The sequence below is a fragment of the Cherax quadricarinatus genome, chromosome 24, assembly GCF_038502225.1.
Source record: "Cherax quadricarinatus isolate ZL_2023a chromosome 24, ASM3850222v1, whole genome shotgun sequence".
NCBI classification, from domain to species: Eukaryota; Metazoa; Arthropoda; class Malacostraca; order Decapoda; family Parastacidae; genus Cherax; species Cherax quadricarinatus.
The window spans coordinates 19,012,189-19,035,234 of NC_091315.1; the positions used below are offsets into that span (position 1 = coordinate 19,012,189).

A 23,046-nucleotide genomic window follows, 5' to 3' on the forward strand; every position below is an offset into this window, starting at 1 on the left:
ACTGAGGTCCTCTGTTGAAGTGGATCACTAACTGAGGTCCTCTGTTGAAGTGGATCACTAATAACTGAGGTCCTCTCTGACGTGTATCACCATTTGAGGTTCTCTGTTGAAGTGGATCACTAACTGAGGTCCTCTCTGTTGAAGTGGATCACTAACTGAGGTCCTTTGTTGAAGTGGATCACTAACTGAGGTCCTTTGTTGAAGTGGATCACTAACTGAGGTCCTCTCTGTTGAAGTGGATCACTAACTGAGGTCCTCTCTGTTGAAGTGGATCACTAACTGAGGTCCTCTCTGTTGAAGTGGATCTCACATGCAGATCGAAATACAGTATATAGCTCCTGCATTTCTCATTTATCACCCAGGGGCTTCCTCAAACATAAAAAAAACTAATATAAAACCAGTTGTTCGTTACTACTGCCATCAGTATTGTTGATCAGGTAGCATAACAACCCAGGTATTTATTTTCATAGTCGATAGCATAACAACCCAGGTATTTATTTTCATAGTCGATAGCTATCAGTATATGGCTATCATTTTTTTGAAGGTAATGACACTAAAAGTACGAAATTTGAAATAAAACTTACAGAATTGCGTAGGTGCAGAGTTAGCGATCTGGGCGCAGTTTACGCACCGACAGTTTCGCTCACTTTGCGTCCTATTTTAACCCATCTTAAGTCTAGTGTTATGATCTTGATCAGTGTAATGCATACAGGGGACTGGAGTACTTCCTGGCCATGGAGAACATGAACTTGTCAGCAATCCGCACCATCAGAGTCCTACGGCCACTCAGAGCCATCAACAGAATCCCAAGTGAGTACACTCTACGCCAGAATCCCAAGCACGTACACATCACCACTCTACAATTTATATACACTGAAAGGTGTATGTCTCTGAGTGTATATAGGCTGAGAGCTTACTTTAATCCTTACTCAAGGGATTAAATTATTCTTGTCTAGTGGTGAAGAGGTTACGTGCAGCCATAATGACCCTCGTGTAGCTGATAGACTTTCAATCCCCATTAACCAAACAATCACCACATTATTTTTCATTTTTGTGTTGAAATATTAATTCATATCCCATGATTTGTTAAGATAACGTCTTATTTTTTTAAATAACCTTTTGCATTAATTAACAGTGATGTGTATTAATCTGATTTTTAGACATGTGGAGACTTGTAGTCAAATTTGGCAGATGTTTTCCTAAGAATTATAGAATTTTAGAGATGTTATAGAAGTGTATCACTGTCACTAAGTTGTACCACCTTGACTAAGGGCGTGGTTGTACCACCTTGACTAAGAGCGTGGTTGTACCACCACTACCAGGTATGAGAATCTTAGTGATGTTGCTGCTGGACACGCTACCCATGCTGGGTAACGTGCTGCTGCTCTGCTTCTTCGTCTTCTTCATCTTCGGCATCGTGGGCGTGCAGCTGTGGGCGGGCATCCTGCGTCAACGCTGCTTCATAGACCTGCCCAAGAATATCACTGCCATCTCAGAGTGAGTTGATTTTGCAGTGTTGCTTTCATGGTGTGTGTGTGGGGGGGGGGAGTTGTGTGGTGTGTGAGGGTCTTGTAATTGTGTGGTGTGTGAGGGTCTTGTTGTGTGGTGTGTGAGGGTCTTGTAATTGTGTGGTGTATGAGGGTGTGGTAGTTGTGTGGTGTATGAGGGTGTGGTAGTTGTGTGGTGTGCGAGGGTGTTGTAGTTGTGTGGTGTGTGAGGGTGTTGTAGCTGTGTGGTGTGTGAGGGTGTTGTAGTTGTGTGGTGTGCGAGGGTGTTGTAGTTGTGTGGTGTGTGAGGGTGTGGTAGTTGTGTGCTGTATGAGGGTGTTGTAGTTGTGTGGTGTATGAGGGTGTGGTAGTCATGTGGTGTATGAGGGTGTGGTAGTTGTGTGGTGTATGAGGGTGTGATAGTTGCGTGGTGTATGAGGGTGTTGTAGTTGTGTGGTGTGTGAGGGTGTGGTAGTTGTGTGGTGTGTGAGGGTGTGGTAGTTGTGTGGTGTGTGAGGGTGTGGTAGTTGTGGGGTGTATGAGGGTGTTGTAGTTGTGTGGTGTATGAGGGTGTTGTAGTTGTGTGGTGTGTGAGGGTGTGGTAGTTGTGTGGTGTATGAGGGTGTGGTAGTTGTGTGGTGTATGAGAGTGTGGTAGTTGTGTGGTGTATGAGGGTGTGGTAGTTGTGTGGTGTATGAGGGTGTGGTAGTTGTGTAGTGTGGTAGTTGTGTGGTGTATGAGGGTGTTGTAGTTGTGTGGTGTATGAGGGTGTTGTTGTGTGGTGTATGAGGGTATTGTAGTTGTGTGGTGTGTGAATGTGTTGTAGTTGTGTGGTGTGTGAGGGTGTGGTAGTTGTGTGAGGGTGTTGTAGTTGTGTGGTGTATGAGGGTGTTGTAGTTGTGTGGTGTATGAGGGTGTTGTAGTTGTGTGGTGTATGATGGTGTGGTAGTTGTGTGGTGTATGAGGGTGTTGTAGTTGTGTGGTGTATGAGGGTGTTGTAGTTGTGTGGTGTATGATGGTGTGGTAGTTGTGTGGTGTATGAGGGTGTGGTAGTTGTGTGGTGTATGAGGGTGTGGTAGTTGTGTGGTGTATGAGGGTGTTGTAGTTGTGTGGTGTATGATGGTGTGGTAGTTGTGTGGTGTATGATGGTGTGGTAGTTGTGTGGTGTATGAGGGTGTGGTAGTTGTGTGGTGTATGAGGGTGTGGTAGTTGTGTGGTGTATGAGGGTGTGGTAGTTGTGTGGTGTATGAGGGTGTGGTAGTTGTGTGGTGTATGAGGGTGTGGTAGTTGTGTGGTGTATGAGGGTGTGGTAGTTGTGTGATGCATGAGGGTGTGGTAGTTGTGTGGTGTATGAGGGTGTGGTAGTTGTGTGGTGTATGAGGGTGTTGTAGTTGTGTGGTGTATGAGGGTGTTGTTGTGTGGTGTGTGAGGGTGTTGTAGTTGTGTGGTGTATGAGGGTGTTGTAGTTGTGTGGTGTATGAGGGTGTTGTAGTTGTGTGGTGTATGAGGGTGTTATTGTTGTGTGGTGTATGAGGGTGTTGTAGTTGTGTGGTGTATGAGGGTGTTATTGTTGTGTGGTGTATGAGGGTGTTGTAGTTGTGTGGTGTATGAGGGTGTGGTAGTTGTGTGGTGTATGACGGAGTTGTAGTTGTGTGGCGTGTGAGGGTGTTGTTGTGTGGTGTATGACGGAGTTGTAGTTGTGTGGCGTGTGAGGGTGTGGTAGTTGTGTGGTGTATGAGGGTGTTGTAGTTGTGTGGTGTATGAGGGTGTGGTAGTTGTGTGGTGTATGAGGGTGTGGTAGTTGTGTGGTGTATGAGGTTGTGGTAGTTGTGTGGTGTATGAGGGTGTTGTAGTTGTGTGGTGTATGAGGGTGTGGTAGTTGTGTGGTGTATGAGGGTGTGGTAGTTGTGTGGTGTATGAGGGTGTGGTAGTTGTGTGGTGTATGAAGGTGTTGTAGTTGTGTGGTGTGTGAGGGTGTGGTAGTTGTGTGGTGTATGAGGGTGTGGTAGTTGTGTGGTGTATGAGGGTGTGGTAGTTGTGTGGTCTTTGAGGGTGTGGTAGTTGTGTGGTCTTTGAGGGTGTGGTAGTTGTGTGGTGTATGAGGGTGTTGTAGTTGTGTGGTGTATGAGGGTGTGGTAGTTGTGTGGTGTATGAGGGTGTTGTAGTTGTGTGGTGTATGAGGGTGTGGTAGTTGTGTGGTGTATGAGGGTGTTGTAGTTGTGTGGTGTATGAGGGTGTGGTAGTTGTGTGGTGTATGAGGGTGTTGTAGTTGTGTGGTGTATGAGGGTGTTGTAGTTGTGTGGTGTATGAGGGTGTGGTAGTTGTGTGGTGTATGAGGGTGTGGTAGTTGTTTGGTGTATGAGGGTGTGGTTGTTGTGTGGTGTATGAGGGTGTTGTAGTTGTGTGGTGTATGAGGGTGTGGTAGTTGTGTGGTGTATGAGGGTGTGGTAGTTGTGTGGTGTATGAGGGTGTGGTAGTTGTGTGGTGTATGAGGGTGTTGTAGTTGTGTGGTGTGTGAGGGTGTGGTAGTTGTGTGGTGTGTGAGGGTGTGGTAGTTGTGTGGTGTATGAGGGTGTGGTAGTTGTGTGGTGTATGAGGGTGTGGTAGTTGTGTGGTGTATGAGGGTGTGGTAGTTGTGTGGTGTGTGAGGGTGTGGTAGTTGTGTGGTGTATGAGGGTGTGGTAGTTGTGTGGTGTATGAGGGTGTGGTAGTTGTGTGGTGTATGAGGGTGTTGTAGTTGTGTGGTGTGTGAGGGTGTGGTAGTTGTGTGGTGTATGAGGGTGTGGTAGTTGTGTGGTGTATGAGGGTGTGGTAGTTGTGTGGTGTGTGAGGGTGTGGTAGTTGTGTGGTGTATGAGGGTGTTGTAGTTGTGTGGTGTATGAGGGTGTGGTAGTTGTGTGGTGTATGAGGGTGTGGTAGTTGTGTGGTGTATGAGGGTGTGGTAGTTGTGTGGTGTATGAGGGTGTTGTAGTTGTGTGGTGTGTGAGGGTGTGGTAGTTGTGTGGTGTATGAGGGTGTGGTAGTTGTGTGGTGTATGAGGGTGTGGTAGTTGTGTGGTGTATGAGGGTGTTGTAGTTGTGTGGTGTGTGAGGGTGTGGTAGTTGTGTGGTGTATGAGGGTGTGGTAGTTGTGTGGTGTATGAGGGTGTGGTAGTTGTGTGGTGTATGAGGGTGTGGTAGTTGTGTGGTGTATGAGGGTGTGGTAGTTGTGTGGTGTATGAGGGTGTGGTAGTTGTGTGGTGTATGAGGGTGTGGTAGTTGTGTGGTGTATGAGGGTGTGGTAGTTGTGTGGTGTATGAGGGTGTGGTAGTTGTGTGGTGTATGAGGGTGTGGTAGTTGTGTGGTGTATGAGGGTGTGGTAGTTGTGTGGTGTATGAGGGTGTGGTAGTTGTGTGGTGTATGAGGGTGTGGTAGTTGTGTGGTGTATGAGGGTGTGGTAGTTGTGTGGTGTATGAGGGTGTGGTAGTTGTGTGGTGTATGAGGGTGTGGTAGTTGTGTGGTGTATGAGGGTGTGGTAGTTGTGTGGTGTATGAGGGTGTGGTAGTTGTGTGGTGTATGAGGGTGTTGTAGTTGTGTGGTGTATGAGGGTGTGGTAGTTGTGTGGTGTATGAGGGTGTGGTAGTTGTGTGGTGTATGAGGGTGTGGTAGTTGTGTGGTGTATGAGGGTGTGGTAGTTGTGTGGTGTATGAGGGTGTGGTAGTTGTGTGGTGTATGAGTAGTTGTGTGGTAGTTGTGTGTGTGTGTGAGGGTGTGGTAGTTGTGTGGTGTATGAGGGTGTGGTAGTTGTGTGGTGTATGAGGGTGTGGTAGTTGTGTGGTGTATGAGGGTGTGGTAGTTGTGTGGTGTATGAGGGTGTGGTAGTTGTGTGGTGTATGAGGGTGTGGTAGTTGTGTGGTGTATGAGGGTGTGGTAGTTGTGTGGTGTATGAGGGTGTGGTAGTTGTGTGGTGTATGAGGGTGTGGTAGTTGTGTGGTGTATGAGGGTGTGGTAGTTGTGTGGTGTATGAGGGTGTGGTAGTTGTGTGGTGTATGAGGGTGTGGTAGTTGTGTGGTGTATGAGGGTGTGGTAGTTGTGTGGTGTATGAGGGTGTGGTAGTTGTGTGGTGTATGAGGGTGTGGTAGTTGTGTGGTGTATGAGGGTGTGGTAGTTGTGTGGTGTATGAGGGTGTGGTAGTTGTGTGGTGTATGAGGGTGTGGTAGTTGTGTGGTGTATGAGGGTGTGGTAGTTGTGTGGTGTATGAGGGTGTGGTAGTTGTGTGGTGTATGAGGGTGTGGTAGTTGTGTGGTGTATGAGGGTGTGGTAGTTGTGTGGTGTATGAGGGTGTTGTAGTTGTGTGGTGTATGAGGGTGTGGTAGTTGTGTGGTGTATGAGGGTGTGGTAGTTGTGTGGTGTATGAGGGTGTGGTAGTTGTGTGGTGTATGAGGGTGTGGTAGTTGTGTGGTGTATGAGGGTGTGGTAGTTGTGTGGTGTATGAGGGTGTGATAGTTGTGTGGTGTATGAGGGTGTGGTAGTTGTGTGGTGTATGAGGGTGTGGTAGTTGTGTGGTGTATGAGGGTGTGGTAGTTGTGTGGTGTATGAGGGTGTGGTAGTTGTGTGGTGTATGAGGGTGTGATAGTTGTGTGGTGTATGAGGGTGTATGGTGAAGGTGAACACATCGCACAAGATCTTAGAGATCATGTTAATCTCGGGACTCTGACATGTATTTTTTAAGAGTCTTTCCTGATGTTTTCCTTTTTCTCTCCCTCATATTTTCTTAACTACTTTTCCCATTTTTTCAGGTTTCTCTCTTTCCAAGCTCTAACATTTTTCAGACTTGTGGTGGTAGTAGGTTTTTTTTTCAGATATTCTTCCTCCAAGGTTTCTGTGGGATTACTAAAGAACGCCTCGCCTGATGGGCTTTTAACTTGCACAACTATTATATCCTAGATTAGAGTATTGTTCTGACTGTTATTGGAGTTGTAGATGCTAAATTGTCATGTTTATTAAAAAATTGTTTATTTAGTGCGATAACTTGAGAAATCATCTTCTGAATGGTTACAAGCTATAGAGGTTGATGCAGTTTAAGAAAAAGGCTGCATAGCTACCAATATGTCAATTTTCTAAAGTAATTAAAAATTGATTTTTTGGTTATAACTGGAGAATGCTTCATGTAATCAGCTTCACACTTTGTGCTGGTGTAGGTTCCTCAAAGGAAGGTTCATCTTGGTAGTGGGAAATGTAAGTCCCAATTTGTCAATTCTCTTAAATATATTAGAATATTGGATTCTGTGTAATAACTGTAGAATCCTTTTGTGAGCTGTTTTGACCAACGATAGATCAACGCTGGTGTAGCTTAGACGAAGATTTGGATTGATGTTCGGCAGTGTAGGTGACGGTATGCTATTGTATTGAAAAAAAAAACTGGTTTCTGGGCGATAATTTGGAAATGACTCTTCTGATTGGCTTTCAGCTTTCATCGCTAATGCATTGTTTTCTTACTTCGATGTCAGTTTGTACAACACTACATGGCTGGTAGCTGCGCCATACCTGCTCTGGCTAGTTTGTAAAAGTAGAAAACATGTTTGCAGGATTATAGAACATTAGAAACAATGTAATTACAGAAGGTCAACTGAAAAAATATTGTAAACTGACTTAATTGTGACGTTTTGAATTCTGACTACTTTATCTCGGCAGCGACCAGTATGTATCATTGCTGGTTGTTCCATTACTGTATGTATCAGTTTGTTTCACTACTGTATCAGTTTCTGATATTCCATTACATCATGTGTCAGTTTCTGTTGTTCCATCACTGTATGAGATGAGGTAGTATTCAAGAGTCCTATATTAACACTGACATGTGTCAGCGCGTGGTACATGGGCACATACACAGTGTCACGTTACATCACATCATTTATCATCCCTCTCTTCCCTTCCCCTTTATCTTATCCTTTATCTTATCCTTCATCCTTTTTTCTACCACTCGCCAATTTTTATTTTAGTTCTCCTCCTCCCCGTCACTCTCCTGTTTGTTATATTACGTGTTGCTGACACTTCAGGTGTTGCTGACGCTTCAGGTGTTGCTGACACATCAGGTGTTGCTGACGCTTCAGGTGTTGCTGACACTCAGGCAAATTTTACATTCAGGTGAAGCTGGCACTCAGATTATTCAAAGTGCCAGCTTCACCATTTTAGTGATGGTAGAGCTATTTTAATGATAGAATCATTCCGGTGATGGTAGAACCATTTTAATGATAGTGTTGCAACCCCTGAATGGGTTACAATGATTATGTATATATGTAATGTATATTATCTTTTCATTTAATTTTATATTGCTTATATTTGCGATAATAGCTAAATCGTAAATGTATGACTTTATATTATTATTTGACTTTTATATTGTTATTTAGCTTATGTTGTTAGGATGTATATAAAATGTGCTCAGTTAGGCTTGATTGTCAAACGACTGTAATTATCGCTTGTCGCTCGTTATACTGCCGGCTTCTGAGCTGCAGTTGTCCACGTAGCTATCACGTGATCGAGGGGGGGTGTCCTCACCTCTAGTAAAGTAGTCAGTCTGCTGGAGACTCGCTTGCTGGTCGGACAGCTTGTCTGTCTGACAGTCTGCTGGAGACTCGCTTGCTGGTTGGACAGCTTGTCTGTCTGAGTCTGCTGGAGACTCGCTTGCTGGTTGGACATTGTCTGTCTGAGTCTGCTGGAGACTCGCTTGCTGGTTGGACATTGTCTGTCTGAGTCTGCTGGAGACTCGCTTGGTGGTTGGACAGATTGTCTGTCTCATTATTCTTGTTAGTTCTGTAGATCTCTGTTCTCAGAACATTGTATAGACTTAGTGATTTTCGACGTTGTACTGAGGTTGTGTGTCACATAGACACTCTGAGTATCTCAGGTCCTTAGCTATAGCTTCTGACCTAATTTTGTACTGGTTCCTGTGTATTGTCACAGTCACAGTTTTACCTATGCTGAACAAAGATTCAGTATTATGGGAGGTTTGTAACTTTTGTGGAGGATCTGCTGATGGTCCCTACTTAGTGTCGTTATATTATTTCCCAGTTCCTGATTCTGTGTCGCAGTCGCTTGATATTGCATTGCTATTGGGCTTAGCATTCTTTGTTGTTCAAGCAGACTGTTCGGGTTGCCAGTCAGTCAAGAAGTTAGTTTATTTGAGGACTTTGTCAGTCACTTGTTTAAGTCTTATTCGAGTCTTGAGACATGGCTAACTACTTAAGAGCACTTACACACATACACACACTTGTACATATTTGTAATATCTTATTAAATGTTATTGTACCTGACGGTACTTAAGAATTATAAATGTGATATGTGCTTTCAGCACAATAATATTGAACTCGAGAGATTTATTTTATTTTGATTGCTATAATTAATTTAATTTGATAATATACCTCTAGACAATTTACTACTTAATAAATTTATTAAATTTTAATTTCTCTAGTTAGTAGCCTACCAGTTGTAATCCTAAAGCACTATTGAATAATACAGAATTTTAATGGATAATTGGACAAGGATACTGACTACTTGTTACGAAAACCCAGTAACAGGCTGGATGCTAGAAGGGCAGTCCTTTCTAGTATTCACTGGAGATCTCTAAGCTTTTAGAATCGCGTTTTTTGTAACAAATGGGGGCCTGTCCGGGATGCTCTTGATCCAAGGTGTTGGAGAAATTGTCCAGTTTGACATACTAGTGAATCTATGGTCAAACACTCTGAGTACTTTCCTAATCTGAAGACTTTGAGTTTAGTCTTGTACAACATACCAGGTGGATGTATGTACCTGACTGAGTCTCTTGATCCAAGGAGATGGAAATACTGTTTATGAGTTCTAACTCTAAGACAACCAACACTAAAATTCCTATTAGGATTATAGTTTCCCATAATCACTCTCTCGTAGTACAATTATTTTCGTGATGTATGCCAAAGTGAAACAGTTAATTGATACTCTGACTTTGTCTGAGTTAAGTACATTAAAACTTCAGACTTGTTGGCAAGTAGCCAAATATCTCGGTGTGACGTATAACAGGAATTACACCGCTGAAACTGTCAGAGCATTAATTAAAGATATATTGTTTCCTGCTCATACAAAGATGTCTGATTATGATTCAGATTCAGAAAGCCTAGTGTCACAATTAGGAAGTATGACTCTATTTGATGAAGAAAGAGCAACTAGAGCAGAAGTGAGCCTAATGGCTGAGCCTAGTGTAGCTCAGTTCTCGCTCACACCTTCCCGCCTCACTGACACTATAGCACAGAGTGTAGCTGGTTGGATGACAGCCTAATACTAGTACCGTGTATACTACATCTGTATTTACTTATCCTAGACCAGATCTAGACACTCTAGAGACGGCTGGACCAAGTGTCCGACCTAAGGACCGTCCAGACCATGTTAATTTCCCTACTCCTCCATTACCCACTGGTCCTATCTCTCAGGAACAGTTTGCGAGGTTTGATGGAGAAAAATACATGTAAGTTGTCAGCTGATAGTGTTTCCACGACAGTCAAGCATCTCGTTGTGTTACCAGTTACATTTCGTGAACAAACCATTGATTTTGCTCACAATAGTCCCATAGGAGGACATTTGGGTGTCAAGAAGACACTCGGTAAACTGGCAAAACATTTTACTTGGCCAAAGATGAAGGAAACAGTAGCTGATCATGTGCGACGTTGCCACGTGTGTCAAGAGACAGGCAAGCCAGCACACACACCTCCACCTCTCACTGAGCTTACTAGTAGCAAAGTTCAGTTCATCTGGACTAGAGATTGTTCAGACTCATTCAAAAGGTTGAAGCGCTTGCTATCCTCTGCTCCTGTGTTGAAGAGTCCTAATTTCAATCTTCCCTTCTTTTTACATATAGATGCGAGTGGCTATGCAGTGGGTGCTGTGCTGCTCCAACAGTCAACATCCACTGATATTCTCCATCCTATATGTTACTATTCATCTAAGCTTAAACGACACCAGAAAAATTATGCCACTATTGAGAAAGAGGCTCTAGCTCTTGTGGTGTCTTTGGAACATTTTGACGTGTATTTGGGCACTTCCCCATTTAAAATTAACGTTTTTTCAGACCACAATCCACTCACCTATATTAATACCATGAAAAGTAAAAATGCTAGGATCATGAGGTGGGCCCTCAGAATCCAACCATATTCTATTAGCATAAAACACATAAGTGGTCATTGTAATGTAATTGCTGACGCTCTGTCTCGTCCTTAATAATTATCAATTACATTAAATTAACGTAATTTTATGCCCAAATACCTTTTGTTACTTGCTATGTCAAATTCAGTAAAGTAACTTAATCCATCCAGCCCATATTAACTATGTATACTCATGTCATGTCTAATTATTATATTTATATATTCACAGTATTGATGTGTGTGGTAAGGAGACATAAGCTGAGTGTTGAGTGGGTAGTGTCGTGTGGGAGATGGTACTGCGTGACGCAACACTGTCCTGCCGCAGACCCCCCCCCCTTCACTACACACCTTAAGCTGTTTCATACTCAGATGTTCATACTGCCTCGCATTCCACAACCACTACTTAAGAGTGGAATGCAGTCTCCTCTACTATGAAAGAGCCTCAGTGCCCTGCTCGTCTATGCTATCCTGTCTCTACACTGATGTATATAACCACGAGTATGCAGAACGATACTGTGTACTGCCCTAGAACTAGGGGCATATCCTAGTGACGGACGCTGTGAAATTGTAGAGGTGCTTGGCACAAGAGAGAGACTCAGTAATATTTATAATATTATATAATATTGATATGAGTAATCAGAAATAATGTGAGACATTCATGCAACTCCTAGTGCGACCCTCTGTCGTGTTGGGGGGGGTGTTGCAACCCCTGAATGGGTTACAATGATTATGTATATATGTAATGTATATTATCTTTTCATTTAATTTTATATTGCTTATATTTGCGATAATAGCTAAATCGTAAATGTATGACTTTATATTATTATTTGACTTTTATATTGTTATTTAGCTTATGTTGTTAGGATGTATATAAAATGTGCTCAGTTAGGCTTGATTGTCAAACGACTGTAATTATCGCTTGTCGCTCGTTATACTGCCGGCTTCTGAGCTGCAGTTGTCCACGTAGCTATCACGTGATCGAGGGGGGGGTGTCCTCACCTCTAGTAAAGTAGTCAGTCTGCTGGAGACTCGCTTGCTGGTCGGACAGCTTGTCTGTCTGACAGTCTGCTGGAGACTCGCTTGCTGGTTGGACAGCTTGTCTGTCTGAGTCTGCTGGAGACTCGCTTGCTGGTTGGACATTGTCTGTCTGAGTCTGCTGGAGACTCGCTTGCTGGTTGGACATTGTCTGTCTGAGTCTGCTGGAGACTCGCTTGGTGGTTGGACAGATTGTCTGTCTCATTATTCTTGTTAGTTCTGTAGAACTCTGTTCTCAGAACATTGTATAGACTTAGTGATTTTCGACGTTGTACTGAGGTTGTGTGTCACATAGACACTCTGAGTATCTCAGGTCCTTAGCTATAGCTTCTGACCTAATTTTGTACTGGTTCCTGTGTATTGTCACAGTCACAGTTTTACCTATGCTGAACAAAGATTCAGTATTATGGGAGGTTTGTAACTTTTGTGGAGGATCTGCTGATGGTCCCTACTTAGTGTCGTTATATTATTTCCCAGTTCCTGATTCTGTGTCGCAGTCGCTTGATATTGCATTGCTATTGGGCTTAGCATTCTTTGTTGTTCAAGCAGACTGTTCGGGTTGCCAGTCAGTCAAGAAGTTAGTTTATTTGAGGACTTTGTCAGTCACTTGTTTAAGTCTTATTCGAGTCTTGAGACATGGCTAACTACTTAAGAGCACTTACACACATACACACACTTGTACATATTTGTAATATCTTATTAAATGTTATTGTACCTGACGGTACTTAAGAATTATAAATGTGATATGTGCTTTCAGCACAATAATATTGAACTCGAGAGATTTATTTTATTTTGATTGCTATAATTAATTTAATTTGATAATATACCTCTAGACAATTTACTACTTAATAAATTTATTAAATTTTAATTTCTCTAGTTAGTAGCCTACCAGTTGTAATCCTAAAGCACTATTGAATAATACAGAATTTTAATGGATAATTGGACAAGGATACTGACTACTTGTTACGAAAACCCAGTAACAGGCTGGATGCTAGAAGGGCAGTCCTTTCTAGTATTCACTGGAGATCTCTAAGCTTTTAGAATCGCGTTTTTTGTAACAGATAGAATCATTCCAGTGATGGTAGAACCATTTTAATGATAGAACCATTCCGGTGATGGTAGAACCATTTTAATGATAGAATCATTCCAGTGATGGTAGAACCATTTTAATGATAGAACCATTCCGGTAATGGTAGAACCATTTTAATGATAGAACCATTCCGGTGATGGTAGAACCATTTTAATGATAGAATCATTCCGGTGATGGTAGAACCATTTTAATGATAGAATCATTCCGGTGATGGTAGAACCATTTTAATGATAGAACCATTCCGGTGATGGTAGAACCATTTTAATGATAGAATCATTCCAGTGATGGTAGAACCATTTTAATGATAGAACCATTCCGGTGATGGTAGAACCATTTTAATGGTGGTAGAGCCATTAATAGCACTGAATGCACAAGCTCCTGCCATATAAAGAAGAGAGTGACATTGTGCCTGCTTCCAGAGGCTTTTTTTCATTGACCTCATAGGAAGGAAAATCTGATTGAGGTCAGGGATATTTTTAACAATGGTAAAGGTACGTCGGCAGGAGTTAAGACAAAGGTCACCGTGACGGGTCACCATCTGAGAAAGGCCTGTGACCTCATTCCTGACTGATATATTGAATACATAGGTTAGCGAGTGAGAGGTCAGTAACAGGGGTTAGTAACCGATGGATTGGCTGGGTTGTGGATATTGTTGAATGCCCATAGGGACGATTATCGTTAATATTTGTTTGTAATTGCCAATTAGCGATCATAAACAAAATAAATTGCATGTCATTTTTAATCAATTTATTTTACCCGAAATGTTGGGCGTAATAAAGCATTTGTGCTATGTTTGAGTATTTGTTTAATAATAGGGATGTACCGAGATGTGCAGACTTGGTCTCCGGGACCACACTGGTGAACCAGTATGTCAGAGAGAGAACGGGAGGAAGCTGGATGGATAAGGAAGAAGCTTATTTTCTCCTTTCTAACAATTTCTGAATTTATATTTTTCTTTTTCCTTGCCTGTGACCTCCTCTTCTCAGGTCACATTCTTAAAAAAGAGAGCTGCTGATGAGATTCTTATCGATAACCAGTTCTTCATTAACAGACAAATTTACCATCATTTTTCTCTGTTGTCTGTTGTTATATTTGTTTTTTTCCGCTTGTTGCACAACTGGTTGTTGTGTCTTTGTAGTAGAAAAGTTGTTTGTGTGCCTTTGAGTTATTTTGTTAGTGAACAAGTGTGTTGACTGAAGTACGTTAAGTTGTTAGTAAGTGTTGAGATATGTGCAGCGTGCGGTGCAAGTGTGTACTGCGGTTGAATATTAACGTTGAAGATTTGAAGCTGACTGGAACGGACTTTCACAATTCATCATGTGGAAGCTAATATCCCAATCTCTTCAATAAAATGGCAAATTAGGGCATACTTTTAATAATCTTTATTTTTATAAGTACATGATATACCTTATACAGGCCTAGCTGACATCAGCGACATATTATATAGAAAGCCCCTGGTTTTGCAGAGAATTTCTGGCAACTTAGATTAATTTTGTGCCCAGGATGCGACCCACACCAGTCGGCTAACATCCAGGTATCTAGTTGCTGCTAGGTGAACAGGGACATCAGGTGTCTTAAGGAAACACGCCCCAGTGTTTCTACCCGTACCGGGGATCGAACCACGAACACTCAATGTGTGAGCTGAGTGCACTAGCAACTGAGCTACGGGACACCCAGACCTAATTCAAACCTTCCACTAAGAAACACCAGCCTTGTATCTAAACTGAAGAGGCATTCTTTTATTAACTCAGAAAGATCAATGTCCTAAAATACACAAACACGTTAAGCTTGAAGCCGCTCAGAAGTTGCATCACCAAGTTATCAGTGCTGAAGTGTTGAAGTTAATCAAATGCCACAGTCAGAAATTATCGCATGAAAACAGTATTTCAGCTTTCACATTTTCTTTATAAAAAAACAGTTTTGAACCTACACAGGGGAGTATCAGTCTAAACTTTTCTCTAAGACTGACCAGATTTAATTAAGTGAAAAAGTTAATAGTCTTAGGAACATAATTTCTTTTTACGGTATCTTGAGGTCGCAGACCATATAGCCGCATAAAAGCACATTGTCTAGATTTAGCCTAGGATAACCCAATAAAATCAAACACTGTCACTTCTGATCAATAAAATTGATTAATAAAACTTACACATTCTAAAATCGAGAGAAAACTTCCTGTGATGAAAACACATCAGCACTTAAAAATTTCATCATTACATGATTAACGTTAAACTTTAAGTCGACTAGAAGAGGTCTTCTCCAGTTATCGCATGAATTCCAGCAATTCCAGGTTTTATGAACTAATTTAATACACTAACAAATTTACCTGCACAATAAATTTAATGGGTACTATACTGATCATAAGTTGTATCACCTAAATATTGAAGCCATTCAGAAGAGGTAGAGTCAGATATTTTTAACAATATCAAACGGGAATCTTAGTTTCAAACTGTTTTACACACAAAATTAGCAGATGTGCACCTGCACACTTGAATTTCACTCTCCGCCGTCATGGAATTAGGAGGTAAAACTAACTTTTGTGGAACGCATGAAGCTACGCTGCAGAGGGTTTTGGAAGTTGTTAGAGCCATTCCAGGTTGCTAGGACTGGTTCCTACATCTTGGTCATAAGACATTCACACATGCCAATTGTTCCTAGAATCTTAACCTAGATACCGTATACCAGCGTTGAAAAGTTGAAACTGATCGAAAGAGGCCATTTTGTGTTATGCGCGAAATAATAACGAAAAGTTGGAGAAAGAAAAAAATTCTGTCCTCCACTTATCGAGTCCCTTCTGGGGATACCTAATAACTGAAGTTCGTAATAAATCTGCTTGTATATACAAACATGATTTTTTTCAGATGTATTAAGAGGCGTATGTAAGAAAGTTTGAGGTGAGTGTTGTGAGGTGTGTTGGGGTGGATGATAATGTCACCAGGGAGCCAGTGTTCAGCTGGACTAATGTAGTGACCAGCAGTTTGCTCCACCCTACCGGTAGTCTTCCTAGTGTCAGCACTTTATGCTGTGTATCACAGACTTGTCACTGGATGTGACATTTATATTATATATTTTGGTGTCTGCCGAGTAATTTTTTTTGTGAGAATAAACATTATATTGTATATCGTTGGGGCATAAAGTTGCTCTTGAATCCTCCATTAAAGCCTATTTTAGCTTAAATTTTCGTGTTTTTTTTTTTTTTTGTATATTAGCGTTAATCTTTTGTCTTATTTAGTAAATATATATTCATTGATCATATATGGCATGTTATCCACGAGGGATTTAAGTTAACTTAAGAGATTATTGGTTAGTGAGAGTGACAGTGTTGGAGCAGGCAAGAGAAGCCTCTATGGTGGTACTCTGTGACTAAGGACACTTTAGCAAGTTCTCGTCTTGGCTGCTTTCAAATTCAGTGTAACTTTCTGCACTTTTTATTTTATTCTTGTAGCAAGGCAGGTATACTTTTTTAAGTCATGTTCTCCTTAACATCTGAGTCTCGTGCTTAATATTGAGTGTCACCGGAAGTGTTGTGTTTTGAGTCTAGGAGCTTGTCATGTACTTACCTGTATGTAGTTGCGGGGTCGAGTCATAGCTCCTGTACTTTATATGTTGCAATGTTGCATTCTCACTCGTTACTGCATGCTCTCTCATGCTCTATGAATTTTCTTGTCTCGCCACCACTTTATATATATACACGTATATATATATTGCATTTTTCTCGCTGAAATTTGTGTTGTCTTCATGTTTGTAAAATATTTCTATGTGAGTCTTATTTGTTTAAAGTACCTAACAAAGTACTGTTTAAAGTACCTAACAAAGTACTACGTAACTCGTATGTTTGATGTATAGTTATTTTCCTGTGTTAGTCGTCCACCACTTTTAAAATATCTTCACGTGCATGTATTAATTTTGGACGACTTTTGGTGTAGTTATATCTGAAATGCACTTGCCAAAACCAGCACTTTTTTTTATTTCATTATATATTGCCATACTGTAAATCATTATTTTTTTATATGTGTAATGAAAAAAATACGAATTTATTTTACATTTTTAAATTATTTCATATTTCAGGAATATTTTAAAAAATGTGAAGACCTGCTTCATTTATACTTGAGTGTTTTCCATAAAGTTTCCCATCTTCGTTATTGTTATGATGTTCTAGTTACTTAGCATGACTCCTATGATGATAATGATTCAACTTGCATATTGTATATATATTAGTTACAGTATTGAATTCAGTATATTCATCTACAAACAGGATATTTGAATGTATATACTGGCGTATGATGAGTAAGAAACAAGTGGAACACTGTCAGACATTGTTTTACTCATCAACACGTCGCTGTTGTATGCCATTTAAATATACTAGTGGTGTATGCAGAGTAGTGAAAAATGAGACATTTGTGAAACATTCGGGAATCTTTACTGGGGAAACATTACGCCACACAGTGGCTTCATCAGTCCAGTACAAAGTAGAACGGTAAATAAAGATTAGAAGTTCGAGGTAATCAGTCCCTCTGCCTGGAATCGAAGTGTTTAGTCCATCAATCAAGATGGATGGACTAAACACATCGATTCCAGGCTGAGGGACTGATTACCTCAAACTACTACTCCATTTCTACCATTCTTCTTTGCATTGGACTCATGAAGCCACTGTGTGACGAAATATTTCCTCAATAAATATTACCAAATGTTGCACAAGTGTCACATTTTTCAACTTGTAGGTTTTCTAAACCATTTATCACATGCATAGTGGTGGAACCATTCTTGTTGACATAGTGGTGGAGCCATTCTTGTTGACATAGTGGTGGAGCCATTCTTGTTGACATAGTGGTGGAGCCATTCTTGTTGACATAGTGGTGGAGCCATTCTTGTTGACATAGTGGTGGAGCCATTCTTGTTGACATAGTGGTGGAGCCATTCTTGTTGACATAGTGGTGGAGCCATTCTTGTTGACATAGTGGTGGAGCCATTCGTGTTGACATAGTGGTGGAGCCATTCGTGTTGACATAGTGGTGGAGCCATTCGTGTTGACATAGTGGTGGAGCCATTCGTGTTGACATAGTGGTGGAGCCATTCTTGTTGACATAGTGGTGGAGCCATTCTTGTTGACATAGTGGTGGAGCCATTCGTGTTGACAATAGCAGACCTACCATGGCTCCTTCATACTCTTTTCTGTAAACTTACACCATCTGAAGCACACCAATTTATTTGACTTATTGTTTCTTTCAGATTAAAACCATTTTATGTTGAAATCAACAAGGCAAAAAAGTAAGATAAATATCTCATAAACTAAGAAGGAACCACCATAACAGCTGAAGAAGGTAGTTCATTAATTAACTGATCCAATATACATAATATTGTAATACAGACTTTACTAAAAATTAAACATTTACTGAAAGACATTAAATTAAGAATTAATGTTACAGGACAACTTAAGGAGAAATAAAAACAAGTATGGAGGTGATGATGTAATGGTTGGAGAGATTATTAAATAAAAAAAATCTGGACGTATAAGTGTAACGACAATTTACGGAGATAAGTTATTCCACGTTTTTATGCATTTTATTTACTTGGAGGTTGAGACGAGCACAATGGATGTCCCAGGTCCTAGATGCAGGTGTTATGCTTGTGTCTTCTTACAGTTTAACCAGGAAGCTTTTAATTATTTTTTTTAGTTTTATTATGTCGTATATTGATATCAGTGGCATCGGTATTACTAGTTCTTATTTTTTTATGTGCATATATTGAGCAGTGTGAGCGGCAGTTACCAGACATAACATTTTCTTTTGATATTTTACTCTTTGAATGTTCAACATTTTGCATCGACTATATCAACAAACCGTCTTTATAAAGATTGCAACACATCTATGACCAATTTTTTTTTAGTTTTAGTGGTAATATGTATTTTTTTAGATTGCGTTCCCAACTATACTGTGTACAGAAACATTATGTAGAAATAGTAAAAAAAATGCGATTAGATATTTAGATTGCATTTCTTACTTTACTGGCGTATACCTATATGAATTGTAAAATACAAAACGACAAGTATTTCTTTCTAGTGATGTAACTATTCTCAGTGGGATCTGACAAAGACCCATTGTAACGTCTGCAATCGTTTTTTTTCCCTCTCGCTACGGCTCACAGGATGATCAAGGGGTGCACAATAAACTAGCCACTCAGGCGGAAAAACTAAAAACTAGTGTTAGCCACCCAGGGTACTCCATTAAAGTCCAGTGCGCCATCTAAACTGTCCTCTTTCCATTGAGGGTGTTTTAGTCTCTTCGGGGTGAGACCCATAACAATCGGCTAACAACCAGGGGCCTAATTTATGCTAGGCGAAATGACCCTGGTGGGTTTAGTGCTTAGTTCTGAATGTGATAATAACTGCTAGGTGAACAGAGGCAGCAGGTGTAAGGAACATGCCCGGTGATTCACCCGTGCTGGGGAGCGATTGCCGGTCCTTAATGGAGCTCTGGACGCTATCAACCGAGCTAACAATCACACTTGATTACCACCCCTCAACCAACAACACAACACAACACTTGATTACCACCCCTCAACCAACAACACAACACAACACTTGATTACCACCCCTCAACCAACAACACAACACAACACTTGATTACCACCCCTCAACCAGCAACAACACAACACTTGATTACCACCCCTCAACCAGCAACAACACAACACTTGATTACCACCCCTCAACCAACAACAATACAACACTTGATTACCACCCCTCAACCAACAACAACACAACACTTGATTACCACCCCTCAACCAACAACAATACAACACTTGATTACCACCCGTTAGCCAGCAACACTTGATTGCCACCCCTCAACAGGCAACAACACAACACTTGATTACCACCCCTCAACCAACAACAACGTAACACTTGATTACAACACCTCAACCAGCAACACAACACTTGATTACCACCCCTCAACCAGCAACAACACAACACTTGATTACCACCCCTCAACCAGCAACAACACAACACTTGATTACCACCCCTCAACCAGCAACAACACAACACTTGATTACCACCCCTCAACCAACAACACAACACAACACTTGATTACCACCCCTCAACCAGCAACAACACAACACTTGATTACCACCCCTCAACCAACAACACAACACTTGATTACAACAACACAACACTTGATTACCACCCCTCAACCAACAACAACACAACACTTGATTACCACCCCTTAACCAACAACAACACAACACTTGATTACCACCCCTCAACAACACACAACACTTGATTACCACCCCTCAACCAACAACAACACAACACTTGATTACCACCCCTCAACCACAACACTTGATTACCACAACACATCACTTGATTACCACCCCTCAACCAACAGCAACACAACACTTGATTACCACCCCTCAACCAACAACAACACATCACTTGATTACCACCCCTCAACCAACAACACAACACTTGATTACCACCCCTCAACCAACAACAACACAACACTTGATTACCACCCCTCAACCAACAACAACACAACACTTGATTACCACCCCTCAACCAACAACAACACAACACTTGATTACCACCCCTCAACCAACAACAACACAACACTTGATTACCACCCCTCAACCAACAACACAACAACACTTGATTACCACCCCTCAACCAACAACAACACAACACTTGATTACCACCCCTCAACCAACAACAACACAACACTTGATTACCACCCCTCAACCAACAACAACACAACACTTGATTACCACCCCTCAACCAACAACAACACAACACTTGATTACCACCCCTCAACCAACAACAACACAACACTTGATTACCACCCCTCAACCAACAACAACACAACACTTGATTACCACCCCTCAACCAACAACACAACACAACACTTGATTACCACCCCTCAACCAACAACAACACAACACTTGATTACCACCCCTCAACCAACAACAACACAACACTTGATTACCACCCCTCAACCAACAACACAACACTTGATTACCACCCCTCAACCAACAACACCACAACACTTGATTACCACCCCTCAACCAACAACAACACAACACTTGATTACCACCCCTCAACCAACAACAACACAACACTTGATTACCACCCCTCAACCAACAACAACACAACACTTGATTACCACCCCTCAACCAACAACAACACAACACTTGATTACCACCCCTCAACCAACAACAACACAACACTTGATTACCACCCCTCAGCCAGCAACAACACAACACTTGATTACCACCCCTCATCCAACAACAACACAACACTTGATTACCACCCCTCAACCAACAACAACACAACACTTGATTACCACCCCTCAACCAACAACACAACACAACACTTGATTACCACCCCTCAACCAGCAACAACACAACACTTGATTACCACCCCTCAACCAACAACACAACACAACACTTGATTACCACCCCTCAACCAGCAACAACACAACACTTGATTACCACCCCTCAACCAACAACACAACACAACACTTGATTACCACCCCTCAACCAGCAACAACACAACACTTGATTACCACCCCTCAACCAACAACACAACACAACACTTGATTACCACCCCTCAACCAGCAACAACACAACACTTGATTACCACCCCTCAACCAACAACACAACACAACACTTGATTACCACCCCTCAACCAGCAACAACACAACACTTGATTACCACCCCTCAACCAACAACACACAACACTTGATTACCACCCCTCAACCAACAACAACACAACACTTGATTACCACCCCTCAACCAACAACACAACACTTGATTACACTTGATTACCACCCCTCAACCAACAACAACACAACACTTGATTACCACCCCTCAACCAACAACACAACACTTGATTACCACCCCTCAACCAACAACAACACAACACTTGATTACCACCCCTCAACCAACAACAACACAACACTTGATTACCACCCCTCAACCAACAACAACACAACACTTGATTACCACCCCTCAACCAACAACACAACACTTGATTACCACCCCTCAACCAACAACAACACAACACTTGATTACCACCCCTCAACCCAACACACAACACTTGATTACCACCCCTCAACCAACAACAACACAACACTTGATTACCACCCCTCAACCAACAACAACACAACACTTGATTACCACCCCTCAACCAACAACACAACACTTGATTACCACCCCTCAACCAACAACAACACAACACTTGATTACCACCCCTCAACCAACAACACAACACTTGATTACCACCCCTCAACCAACAACACCACAACACTTGATTACCACCCCTCAACCAACAACAACACAACACTTGATTACCACCCCTCAACCAACAACAACACAACACTTGATTACCACCCCTCAACCAACAACAACACACAACTTGAAAACCACACCTCAACCAACACCACAACACTTGATTACCACCCCTCAACCAACAACAACACAACACTTGATTACCACCCCTCAACCAACAACAACACAACACTTGATTACCACCCCTCAACCAACAACACAACACTTGATTACCACCCCTCAACCAACAACAACACAACACTTGATTACCACCCCTCAACAGGCAACAACACAACACTTGATTACCACCCCTCAACCAACAACAATACAACACTTGATTACCACCCCTCAACCAACAACAATACAACACTTGATTACCATCCCTCAACAGGCAACACCACAACACTTATCTTAACACTTGATTACCACCCCTCAACCAACAACAATACAACACTTGATTACCACCCCTCAACCAACAACAACACAACACTTGATTACCACCCCTCAACCAACAACAACACAACACTTGATTACCACCCCTCAACCAACACCACAACACTTGATTACCACCCCTCAACCAACACCACAACACATGATTACCAAACAACAACACAACACTTGATTACCACCCCTCAACCAACAACACAACACTTGATTACGACCCCTCAACCAACAACAACACAACACTTGATTACCACCCCTCAACCAACAACACAACACTTGATTACCACCCCTCAACCAACAACAACACAACACTTGATTACCACCCCTCAACCAACACCACAACACTTGATTACCACCCCTCAACCAACAACACAACACTTGATTACCACCCCTCAACCAACAACAACACAACACTTGATTACCACCCCTCAACCAACACCACAACACTTGATTACCACCCCTCAACCAACACCACAACACTTGATTACCACCCCTCAACCAACAACAACACATCACTTGATTACCACCCCTCA

At 41.7% G+C, this 23,046-nt stretch overlaps 1 protein-coding gene across 2 annotated transcripts in view; it reads left to right on the plus strand.

Moving 5' to 3' along the window:
* Positions 1 to 23,046, plus strand: part of Ca-alpha1T (Ca[2+]-channel protein alpha[[1]] subunit T) — a 658,731-nt gene that overhangs the window by 25,492 nt on the left and 610,193 nt on the right. Inside the window, exons 3-5 of one of the 2 annotated variants that reach the window (XM_070088225.1) lie at positions 713 to 810; positions 1,323 to 1,497; positions 17,984 to 18,022. In XM_070088225.1, the coding sequence (XP_069944326.1) occupies positions 713 to 810; positions 1,323 to 1,497; positions 17,984 to 18,022 (312 nt within the window). The remainder of the gene's footprint in view (positions 1 to 712; positions 811 to 1,322; positions 1,498 to 17,983; positions 18,023 to 23,046) is intronic. The other variant, XM_070088226.1, reaches the window with a different exon arrangement.